General features: G+C 52.3%; 1 protein-coding gene across 2 annotated transcripts in view; it reads right to left on the bottom strand.

The window, feature by feature from the left end:
• Positions 1–12136, bottom strand: part of EDAR (ectodysplasin A receptor) — an 87476-nt gene that overhangs the window by 4583 nt on the left and 70757 nt on the right. For both annotated transcript variants that reach the window (XM_045981150.1, XM_045981151.1), the window contains exons 6-11: positions 9815–9901; positions 8151–8276; positions 7961–8035; positions 7595–7667; positions 5037–5193; positions 3725–3785 (exon numbers count right to left, since the gene is read on the bottom strand). In XM_045981150.1, coding sequence (XP_045837106.1) covers positions 3725–3785; positions 5037–5193; positions 7595–7667; positions 7961–8035; positions 8151–8276; positions 9815–9901 — 579 coding nt within the window. The remainder of the gene's footprint in view (positions 1–3724; positions 3786–5036; positions 5194–7594; positions 7668–7960; positions 8036–8150; positions 8277–9814; positions 9902–12136) is intronic.

The following is a 12136-nucleotide window of genomic DNA, read 5'->3' as shown; positions in this document are numbered from 1 at the left end:
AAACAGTATACACCCAAAGAAATTCACATCAAGACACATCATAACTCTTGAAAGCTAAAGACAAAGAAGTCTTGAAGGCAGAAAAAAAAAAAAAATCAACACTTTACGTAGAGTGGAAAAGAATTAGAAGGTCAGTGGATTTCTCATCAGAAACCTGGAGACCAGAGGAACATGGCACAGTATTTTCAACTACAGAAAGGAAAGAACTGTCAACATAGTGTCCCATACCCAGTGAAAATAGCCTCCAGGAATGAAGGGGAAATCAAGGCAATCTCAGGATGAAGGGAAAACTAAGAATTTGTCACCAACAGAACTACCTGAAAAGAATGACTAAAAGAAGTTTCTCAACAGAAAGGAAAGCATGAGAAAAGGAACCTTGGAACATCAAAAAAGAGCATGGTAAGCAAAAATATTGGTGAACACAATAGCTTTCCTTTTCCTTTTAGGTTTTCTGAATTATGTTTGCCAGTTGAAACAACTGATGTGGTTCTGAATATATGTAGAGGAAATATTTAAGACAACTTTAAACAGGAAAGAACATAAAGGGAAGTTTTTTATATTTTATTCAAAGTAGTAAAGGGATGACCCCAATCATCCTAAAATAGCTATGGAAAAGGTTATGTACTCAGAACTTATAAAATGCATCACTCAAAACAATACCAAAATGGATTTCTAAAATATGTTCAAGTGACCCAAAGGAAAGCAGGAAAAAGAAAATAGAGAAAATGAAAAACAGAAACAAAAAAGAGTAAACAAAAAATAAAGTAGCAATCTTAAATGATAAACTAGAGCCACACAAATATGCCCAAGCTGATTTTTGACAAAGGCGCAAAAGCAATTCAAAAGACAAAATATAGTTTTTCCCCAAAAACGGTGCTGGAGCTACTGGACATCTACAGGCAAAAACAACAAATGAACAAACAACAAAACAAAACAAAACAGAAACCCACCTCAGTCTAAGTCTCACATCTTTTATAAAAATTAACTCCAACTGATCATGGACTCAAAGGCAAAACAAAATGATAAAACTTTTTAGAAAACAATCACAGGAGAAGATCTTTGTGATCTAGGGCTAGGCAAAGAGATCTCAGCCTGGATACAAAAAACACAATCTATAAAAAACACAATCTTATCAAAATTTCACCTTTCTGTGAAAGACCCTATTAAGAGAATGGAAAGACAGCCTACAGAGTGGAGGAAAAAACTGCAAATCACATATCCAACAAAGGATACAGCAAAACCCCCCACAATCCATTTGGAAAATGGGCAAAAGACAGAGCGAAAGAAACATTTTACTGAAGAGGACATACAGATGGCAATGACCTCATGAGAAGTTGCTACATTAGGGAAATGCAAATTCAAACCACCGTGAGATAAGAAAACATAACTATCTGAGTGACTAAAATAAAAAACAGCGCCACTACCAAATGCTGGCAAGAAAGTAAAGAAACAGGATGACTCACACATTGCCGGTGGGGATGGACACGGTACAGGCACTTCAGAAAACCGTTTGGCGGTTTTGTTTTGTTTTTTAAAGATTTATTTATTTATTTGAGAGAGAGAGACAGAGAGAGCATGAGTGGGAGGGGCAGAGAGAGAGAGAGAGAGAGAGAGAGAGAGAATCACAGGCAGACTCTGTGTTGTGCCGAGCTTGGAACCCAAGGCTGGGCTCGACCCCACGACCCTGAGATCACCACCTGAGTCAAAACCAAGAGTTGGACGCTCAACCGACCGGACCACTCAGGCGTCCCAGCAGTTTTTAAAAACACAAAACATACAACTATCATACAACCCAACAACTGTACTCCTGGGCATTTATCCAGTGAAATGATGACTTATGTTCACATAAAAACCTATTCATGGCTCTTTATAGTGGCTTTATTCATAATAGCCCCAAACTGGCAACAACCATGATAAACGGATGAATGCTTCGATGAGTTGTGATTCGTCCATGATGCGGGCAGGTACTAGAGGTATGAGGAGTGATTTACAACACACAACAGTCTGCATGAGTCTCCTGGGAATTAGGTGGAGGAAAAGGACATTTGGCAAGAGGCTACATGGTGCCTGAGTCCACTTAATGTTCACAAAATGACAAAACTGTAGAAATGAACAGATTAGCGGTTGCCTGCGGCTAAGGAGAGGTCAGGGAGTGGGGGAGAGAGTGAGGCTAAAAAGAGAATCCAGAGGGATCCTTGCGGTGAAAGAAATGGGCTCTGCCTTTGGGTATCAACGTCAGTGTCCTGATTGTGACTTTCAGAGATGGTTCAGAGGGATGGTCTCACTGGGGAACACTGAGGAAAGGGCCACGGGAACTCTCTGCATAGTGTGCTACCGCCGCATATGGATCTGCTGTGATCTCAGAATTACAAGTTTAATTAAAAACAAACAAAAGAGATGGATGCCAGAGACTCACCCTGGCCAAATTACATCAGGATCTTGGGGCATTTGGGGGCTGGGCTGGGCAGAGGGCAGATAGTGGAAAACTCTGGGTGAGTGTCTGGGTGAATATACTATTCCCCCAGGACTGGGCACTGCTGGTCTAAGGCTCTCTGCCTTGGTGATGTGAGGGTCCCTAAGGGTTGATAAGCACACCACACATCCTAGGCTGAGAGAGGGGGGCCAGGCACGGGGCTCACACACTTCATCCTCCCAGTCTCACTGGAAAGTCTCCTCTTTTCTGTGGGGTTCCTGAAATTAATTTGAAAACCACTGTCCCAGGGGTGGGTGCTAAAAGCCAAAACATCTTTTGGGACAGAGAAGAACATTCCAGGGTGAAACCTCAGACCATTCTCCATAGGGCAGCCATGCCAGGCTAATCAGACATGGGGCATTGTTCATTTGGAGAGATGCTGTGTTTCAACAGGCAGTTGAGGTCTTGGCCCCTGGAAGTTACTTCTGGCCAAAGGAGCACTCAGCCAGCAAGCCTGCCCTGGGCTTGGTGTGCTGGGCTCCACTTCTACGGAGAAATGAGAGGCCCCCAGGCTCCACTCCTCCTACCTGGGCCAGACCCAGAAGTCCAAGGAGGGATGCCCGTGAGACCAGGTCAAGTGGCCTGGTGAAACAGGGGAGCATTCCCTAACCTCAGCGATGAGGGCTTTTGTCCCCTGGGTGAAGACAAAGGTAATTTAGAGCCTAGATTTGGAAGAAATGGGAACTGTGGATTCTGGTTTTAGAGTGAAATGCTTATATTCCTAGTCCTGCTGCCCAGACACAATGTGTAGTTATTGTGAAAGAGCCTGACTCTGGTGGCTCGGGAAGCATCTTTGAGGAAGGGAGCAGGTACCCAAGGAAAGGGCAAGGAAAGGGCCTGCTAATGACTGGGTAAGTGATGGAAAACACCAGTGCAGGGCAGCGTCTGAAGGACCCTGGAGGACGCCGGCTCCTTCCACTACTGTTCTCTCCTGACTCCATGGTCCCCCCAGGGAGGCTCTGTCCCAGGGCTGGCTGGGTGTTGTCTCCTGGTCCTGAGAGGGAAAGGGGTTTGGGGAGTGCCATGGAAAAGGCCTTAAGTAGTTTGATGCCAAATTCCATGTCCCTCCACACGTGACGTGGGTTCACCAGCCACTGGGATGAGGAACGTGACAAGGTGGGGTGGGTGACCTTTCTGGTCCCCGTGAGACCTTGGGACTTCTGGCAGGGCCACCTCCTCCACGCTGATGGTTGGGCAAGATCCTTGGGGCGCTCTGGGGTATGGATCCCCAAACAGCATGTCCATGCTTACCTTCAACGACTCCACACACATTGGCGTACACGTCCAATATCTTTTTCCTTCGACTTTGAATCTATGGGAAAAGTTAAGAGAATGTTAATTTTCAGAATAAGAGAAAGTGGAAGCCCACAAAAATGCCCGTTCTCCAGCACAGAGCTGGCAGCTACTCCCCTGACTGATAGTCAGAAATGCTGACTGGCGCCCTCACATGACTGTCTCATCAGGAAATTCGAGCACCTTCTGTGTTCACAGAGGCGGAGCTGCTCTTTAGGGTCCCCAGGACATTCAGGCTCACAAGACACCTGGCATCAGTCTGTGTGGGCGGGTGAGTGGTGGGGACCCCAGCTGGCCAGTGGGAGCCCGAGATGTCGTGGCTGTGTCTGCAGCCATCCACAGACTCTTCTTCCAGAGCCCACCGCTCCGGGTAAGGACATGAGGCCATGCTGGGTTGGCACAGGAGGGGTCCTGGCTGAAAGTTCCCATGCCCCACAGGAGCCGGTGCCTCTCAGAACAACTCCATAGACCTCCAGGGTCCCTGCAAGTGATGGGTGCTATGACAGATGTCCCCGGACTGAGGGCAGCCCAGAGTGCGGCATCCCTGTCCGGACCAGCTTCCCAGGCGGGGACATGTTCACCATTAGCAACATTATCTAGCCACACACTGACCTACGCTTGGATCAGGCTGCCAGTGAACCCGTGCTACACGCTCAGGCAGCCTGGGCAGCGCTGTGCCCCTCTGCCCATGCACCCTGCCACGGCTCCTTCTGGGTGGCCCGCTTTTACATTTTACATGCAAAATGCATATTATGTATGCACGAGTGTGTACACTCGGCAGTATGTGTGTATGTGTGAGTGTGTACACTCTGGGTGTGTGTACACTGGGTGTGTGCACGTGTGAGTGTGTACGCTGGTGTGTATGTGTGTGCACTCTGGGTGTGTACGAGTGTGAACACTCTGTGTGTGTACACTCTGGGTGTGAGTGTGTACACTCTGGGGGTGTATATGTATGTGTGAGTGTGCACACTGGGTGTGTGTATGTATGTGAGAGTGTGTGTGTGTGGGGGTTTTTTTTGGTCTGCTTAGACACATGCCCATACATTTACAAAGGTTTTTTTTGTCCTATGGTATCCCAAGCAATTTTAACATTTCTCTCTTTGCTTACTAGCTTCCATTTTCTTCTATAAAGCTAGATGATACAAAGACCAGTTTCCTATTTTTTTGATTTCAGCCCACCACCCTATCTAGGTTCCTGTGGCCGGCCTGCCTCATGCCTCTGTCTCCCTGGGCGACAACGAGTGTGCAAGGAGCAGCACCGGGGCCTCACCCCGGCTGATTTGGTGGCTGCCGACTTCTCCCGGGCCAGGTGGACCAGCGACAAGAGGCACAGCTCTGGGGAGCCCTGCTTGTCAGAGGCTGGCTCCTCGTCACTGTCGAGGCTCCGGCTCAGCAGCTGCTCGTTCTCCGATGACGCGTCGTTCTCGCTGCGGGAACAGGAGGGTGCTTGTTAGCAGTGTCCCTGACACATTCTCCCAGCGGGAAGACGATCGATCGATCGGGGTGCAGGGACCAGCACCTCCTGGGCACCAGGTGAGAGAGACACGCCGCACCCGCTACTCCTCGTCCTCTGCTCTCCTCCCAACTAGTGACCTGGCTGCAGGGTGGCTGCGGGGTCCCCCCCAGGGCTGGGGTTTATCAGGGTTTATCTGCTCATCTGTCCCCCTGACCCGGCTCAGTGAAGCCTTCCTGAACAAGTCCCAGCTTCCTGTTTCAGTGCAGGCCTGCTCCAAGTTCAGCCGTGGGTCTGAAGGCAAACAGGTTTATGTGGCCGGCGCTGAATCTGGGCAAGTTCTCCAGAACAGTCCAAAACAAAGCTGAATGAGCCTTCCTGGGGAGCCCCCCTGTAACCAGGGGGCGACCTGCTGAAACATGTGCACTGTGGGTGGGGTCATAGCAAGCTGCGACGGGGGCCTCAGGAGCTCCCCCAGGAAGCCAGCTGGGCCCACGTTCCACCACGGCCCACCGTCCATAGCCCTAGGCACATGTGGGTTGGAGCTGAAACTCTCAAAATCATTCCAAATATCTGAAAAACAACATTCTTTTTTTAAGGCGTCCTGTTCGCTTCCTGTGGTCTGGCTGACAAATTACAAAGAATTCTTCTTTTCTAGCCACTGGGTTACGGTAATGAAGCCCACAGTCAAATGCAACCCTAGAGGGGGATGCAGGTGAGGCCCAGTGAGTTCAGGGCCTCTCTCAGAGTTGGCTGGCCTGCCGCGTCCCCACCCGACAGCAGGCTAGGAACAAAAGCACAGTTGTCCCCAGAGACTACTGACAGCCCCAGATCCTTCCACTAAGGCCTGAGAGCAGAGAGGACAGGATCTCTGTGCCTTGTCTTTTACAGCGCGACTGTCCTGTTTTCATTTTTGATATTTACATATGAAACAAGTATTATTTTTCCAAACATTCTTCCAAGTCCTCCTTTTCCCCAGTCCTTAGACGAAATTTAAGTCCTAGGGACACATCCCTGCCCTTTGGGTACTCTTCTCTCCTAGTTTTGAGAATGAGCAAAGGCTGGAACCCAGAAGGGGGGAGGCTGCCACAACATGAGCCTGGACAGACGGGAGGGTGGAGGAGAGCCTCGTCCCGGGGTCTGGCCCCAGCCTGGCCCAGCCTGGGGCTTGGAAACGGGGTCAGTGGGAACAGAGGCAGTCACAGGAAGTGACCGCCACCTAAGGGATTGCCCAGGGGGATCCACACTTTCTTTTCTTTCCCAGCATGCCCAGATTTCATGATTTAAGTCTTCTTCCTGCCCTGGCATCAGGGGTCTTGAGAGACGCTGGAGCTTTCTCAATGAGGTAACAAGGCTGGAAGTGCTCAGTGAATGCCAAAGCTCTCCACGAGCCCTGGATTCAGGACCCTCCTACAAATGAAAGGCTTTGCAGGAGTCCCACCCACCTCGGGAAGGTCGCAGGCCAGAGGCCAGGCCAGGAGACAGTGCCCCTCTGCTCTTTCCGTAATTAGTTTGGGGCCCTGCGTGGCCTCTGTGCCAGAGGCGAGACAGGGGACCGACACCATGGGGTGGATTTGTGCAACCTAAGCAGGACTGAGTCCATGACTCGGTCATTTGGGGTAAAGGAAAAGTTGACTTTCCTCTGCCCTGCACGTTAAAGCCCGTGCTGATTCTACATCCCAGTGTGAGGTAAATATGGAAAAAATTTCACATGTCCCAGTTCTTCCTTAAGAGGCCTTACTTCACAAGTGTTAGTGGTTGGTCTGGAGTGTGCGCCATATGGGCTGTGGGGCCAGATGGCCTGCATTGGTTCCCCGGCCCTGCTGCTCCTGGATGTGCGACCTCAGAAACGTGACAGCTTCCAAACTTCAGCTTCCCACAGATCAGGGTCATATGAACACCTTGCACGTGGGGCGCTGCCAGACGTAGCACGGCGCCCAGTGGGCAATCAGTCCCGCTGTCCGTTAGGCATCATCATCACCAGCGCTGTTCGGGGTTTAGGGACACCAGCTCTGGCCTCAGCGCTATTGCTGTTGGCCATGGGGGCTGCGCTTCGGGTCAGCACACAGAAAGTGGGTGTTGAAGAGGAGGGCGGGGCGGAGGGCGGCAGGCAGCTGGCCCTGAAGCAAGGTGTTGACCAACGCCCCTCACACTGCCTGGCCCCTGCTACAGGTCAGAGGCGGCCCTGAGGCCTGGTACTCTCCTGCCTCGCTGGTCCCGGGGCCCTGCTCCCTCTGGAGCCTCCAGGCCATGGCCAGGCTTCTCGGGATGCTACCCATCTGGCACGCCTACTCCCCTTTCTGCTCAGGACCCCAGGAGGATCCCTGACCTGACCTGGGGGTGGAGGCTGGAGGGGCTACTTTGGCTTGACTTACCTCTTGGCAGTCTTTACAGGAGCTGTGGTCAGCTTCTCAAATTCGTCCTTCTCAGAGAAAATCACCACACTGTCTGCAGGCAAATGAGAAGATGGGGGGTTGGGGGGGGAACTGGAGTCAGCCCCTGGCTCTGAGCTCATCCATCCCCGCTCCCCTTCACTTCCTCTTTAGCAGACCTTCCCTGTGACTAAGCCACACCACCCCCAGGGCCAAGTGTGACGTGGGGACCCCGACGTCTCTCCCTGCAGCCGTGTTCTAGGTGGCATGAGAGTGTCAGCAGCTGGGAGGCCAGGCTTCTCGGGGGTGGGGGACACACAACCTCCACCCTAGATGGACACCCGTGCTTTGGAGGTTTGGTTTGCAGACCTTGGGCCTCTTTCTTCTCCTCTTCCTTGCTTACTTGGGCTTCCACGCTCTTCACTGGGTGGCTGGTGCAGCAGGCTGGTGGGAGAAAGGGAAGGTGTGAGGAGTCTGGCTCGTGGACTGGGTAAGCCAGCAGAACCATCAGAGAGCAAGGGTGTGCGGGGAGGGAGTGGGGGCATCGGGGACCAGTCACCTGGAGCAGAAGGCTTCGTCTTCATGATGTAGAACATGATGATGAGCACAATGGCTATGGCCATGATGAAGATGGTGGACATGGCAATGATCAGGGCGGTGGCCAGGTGTCCTTGGCCTGAGAGCTCTGCTGGAGGCAGGGAGAGAGGGCAACACAGAGCTCAGGAATCCCTACAAGCGCCCCTGAGGCCCGCAGAGTCCGCCCTCCAAGAAGACCGCAGTGCCTAAGTCAGGGGACTCGTCTGGGCGACCCTCAGAATCCCAAATGCTTCCTTAGCCTCAGGTTTGCCTTGGCCGCTGTTTTCCGGAAACCTGGCTGGTCTTAACTGAGGCTGATCACGACGCATCCGGAATGCCAGGCTTCGGGTTTGCTCAGTTGTTCCTGAGGTGCTTACTCTTGGTGCTACTACTTTGGGAGCCTGGGGCGGGTTGGGATGCAGAGAGGAAGAAGCCCACGAGCACATGTCCTGAAGACAGTTAGTGCCCTCCAAGCAGAAGTCGCCTCTGAGGGCCAGAGATTCGAACCTCGGCGTGACGCTGTCCTGGGTCTCATGCAATTTCAGCCTAAGTGTCAATAATCAGCCTCCCAGGGCAAAGATGGGGCAGGGGCTGCCACAGTTCTTCCTCTGTTCTGTCACCCCCACCACGGGGTCCCCTTCTCCAGGGGGCTCTCATTGGTTTCCCCCATAATCCCTGCTGTTGACACGTGCAATGCCCTGACACTTGTTCTCCGAAATAAACAGGATTCTGGTCCTCATGAGGCAGGACCCCGGTGACCCACCATTTCCACAGGCAAGGGACAAGTTCTAAAGCACCAGGGACCCTCTGAAGGAGGCAGTGGCTGTTTTGGAAAGAGGTGCCAGGCCTCGTAGGCCCAGTGCTGCCGGTTTCCATGCCTGTCCTTCCGGGCGGGTTGTGTCTGCAAGAATTCACCGTTTGGACCCCAGGAATGGATGCTATAAATGATTTAATATTCGCTGTGTTGTGTGCTGTTCCCCGCCCCCAACCCGGGGTCTGGTGGAAATAAGACTCCTATATCCTGGCTAAGTCTTCATGCTTTGATGCTCTGCGAATGTGCAGGAGGGCCAGGTTGGGGCGGACGACGCCGAGGCGAGTGTGCAGAATGTGCTGTGGGACTCTGAAGGGCCCCCGAACCTCACGGAGACCCGGGCCTTAAATAGGCTTGAACAATGGACGGCATGGAAACAGCCAGACGGCAGGAAGGCAAAGCGTGAGACCGCGGGAGGGACCAGCCTCAGGGGCCTCCTCCCTCCTCAAAGCCCGTCCATCTCTAAGGGATTGGGGAGCAAAATGTAGTTCTTGGAAAGGCATATGCAAGTGCTGGGCTCTGCAGGTTGATCTGAAAGCCAGCAACAGAATGGCTGCGGCCATCAGGCCCAGCCACGGCCAGGAAGCTCGTTCCGTGCCGCCCAGCCGCCTGTTCCCGGAGCGCCACCCCGCCTCTCCAGGTGTGCCTGTCTTGTCACTGTGTTCTAAGGGGCTCAGGGCACCCATGGAGAGATGGCTTCCAGTCCTTGCGGAGATCGTGATCGACTTCCCACTCCTGGGGGCACCGAGGAGCCCCACTGGCGTTGAAGGCTCCCACTTTGCGTTCATTCTAGCCCCTTACCTGAAGCTGGCCCCCTGCAGAAGCACTGTCCTTACCTTTGTGGGCATGCTGGAAAGGAGACAGGGTGCTGCTGCCGGAGGTGCTGGGGAAGTTGGCTGAGACTCCGGGGCTGGCGCCTGCACCTGCAAGGGGAACCCAGTCACTGCGTGTTCCCCGGGATGACCTGGACAGACCCACCATCGAGCAAGGTGTGTCCGTAGATGCGGGAGATCTGGAATTCTAGATTCCATGGGTGCTGCAGCGGGGTCGGTGGACAGGGGAACGTCTTCACTTCTTAGCGTGTTTCATAATCCTTAACGAGCACTTTGACCTCCCAAGGGTTACTCTTCAGGAAGAAGACACATAAGTCAATCTGCTAAGACTCAACAGCGGTGTCTCACCAACTTCACTTTTCTATGAATGAAAGTAAAATATATGCCACCTACAGAGCTGAGAAAAGTCCGTACACATACAAAAGGGTTGGAGGAAAATAATATTTGAGAAAGTTCTTCAGTTATGTAAAACAGGAGTGTATTTTTAATCCCCTTTCTAGTTATAAAAGTAATATGTGTCATCATTAAAACTCAGGAGGAAATGGGAATCACTGACAGCATCACTACCTGAGGTTCCAATTTGGTATGTTTTCCTTTAGGATTTTCCTGTGATTCATTTTTTTAAAGACTTGTGACCAAACCGTTTAAGAGCAGAGATGAACTGTAGCTTCCCTCAAAACTGAGACTCATAAACCTTCCCTTCTCTATTTAAAAAGTATCACTTCAGCAGGGGGGAAACAGAAGCTGGTTTTGTGACCAATCGGGTCACTAAGGAATTGTGTGGTTAAAACAAAGTAAAAACACTGTGCAGCAGAAAACAGGGCATGCTGATGGTCAGCTTTCCTTTTGGCGGGAATTGAGTTTTGCCAGTGATAAAAATGATCCTATTTCAAATACGTTTCCTTTGTCTGGCTTTTGTCCGTACCCATGCTGGCGGAATTCATGGAGGGGCCTTGCACACTGCCAAATAAGGGCAGATGAGCTCACCTCCCCAAAAGTCACACACGCAGTCCCCGCAGCCAGCCAGCAAGGAGGACTGGCGCTGACCTGGGAACCTTGGTCCGCTGGCCTCCAGGCTGTAGGATGTTTTCTTTAAGAGAAGCTTTTCGGGAGAAACCATACTCTGTGACTGGTGTCTCTAAAGCCACCTGTGCACACAGCATGGGGCAACTCAGGATATGGGGACCACAGCCAACTGGTGAGTCCTGCTGAATTAGCCACACATGCGTGTCACCGGAGAGCAGGGCCAGAAACATCTGTCCCTTACACCCTTTCACAAAGAGAAATCTCTGCAAATAGGGGCCCCTGGGTGGCTCAATCATTAAGTGTCTGCCTTAGGCTCAGATCATGTTCCCAGGGTCCTGGGCTCGAGCCCCACATCAGGTTCCCTGCTCAGGGCGGGAGCCAGCTCCTCCCTCTCCCACTTCCTCTGCTTGTGTTTCCTCTCTTGCTGTGTCTTTCTCTGTCAAATAAATAAACCCTTAAAGAAAAAAAAAAAAAAAGAAATCTCTGCAAATAAAATAGAGGGAGGCTTGGGAGGGCATGGGGCCAGGCTGAGGACTGGCTCCCGGATAACTGCACTTCTGTGAGGTACCGTAGGTCTCAGAGCTGGCCAGTCCATCCCTGGGGTTGGCCAGGAATGTAATGTTGCCCACTGGATGAGAAATGTCGTCTGCAGCCTCTTTCAACAGCATGCCCACTGCAGGGAAGCACTGAGGGACGTGAGGAACACACCCTCCCCAACCACTTCGGGACAGTGGCTGGCCCGGGAAGGCTTGGTGGCCAGGCCAGCAAGGGAGCCGCTGGTGCCGCCCTGTCCCCCTTCCAACCTGTGCTTGGAGCGGTCTTGCAAAGTCAGAGCAGAGGAGGTGTCTCCTCTCTGGGGATTTGCCGCTTCCGGAGCCCAGGGACCCAGCTTATGTGGAGATCCTGGCCTTGGGCCCTTCACCTGGTCTCTCTCCCTGCGGGGCTGCCTCAGGTGTAGATGCTGGTGGGCAAAGACCACTGCACAGTGAACGGGGTGGTCTCTGCCTCCTGCAGGGCACCACGAGTTCTGTGGCTCCTGCTTCTTTCCTTCTTTCTCAACTACTGGTCCCTGGGCTCACTTCTTAGCCCTCCCACCATAAGAGAGGCATGCTGAGGGGTGCAAGGGGTTTGGAAGCAGCAGGCCTGCCCGCGGGACCCGAGTGCTCACCAGCACGGGCTACCCTTGAATGAATGCAGACTGCAGAGCTGACCTGCTCAGAACAGAGGCTGCCCATCCTAGCCCAGGCCCCCCACCAGCTCTCAGGCCCGTGGCCACACCCCTTCTTCCTTTAGTGGCTG

Source organism: Meles meles, chromosome 16 (genome assembly GCF_922984935.1).
Source record: "Meles meles chromosome 16, mMelMel3.1 paternal haplotype, whole genome shotgun sequence".
NCBI classification, from domain to species: domain Eukaryota; kingdom Metazoa; phylum Chordata; class Mammalia; order Carnivora; family Mustelidae; genus Meles; species Meles meles.
The sequence above is the reverse complement of the archived record's forward strand: the minus strand, read 5'-3'. Positions and strand labels throughout refer to the sequence as shown.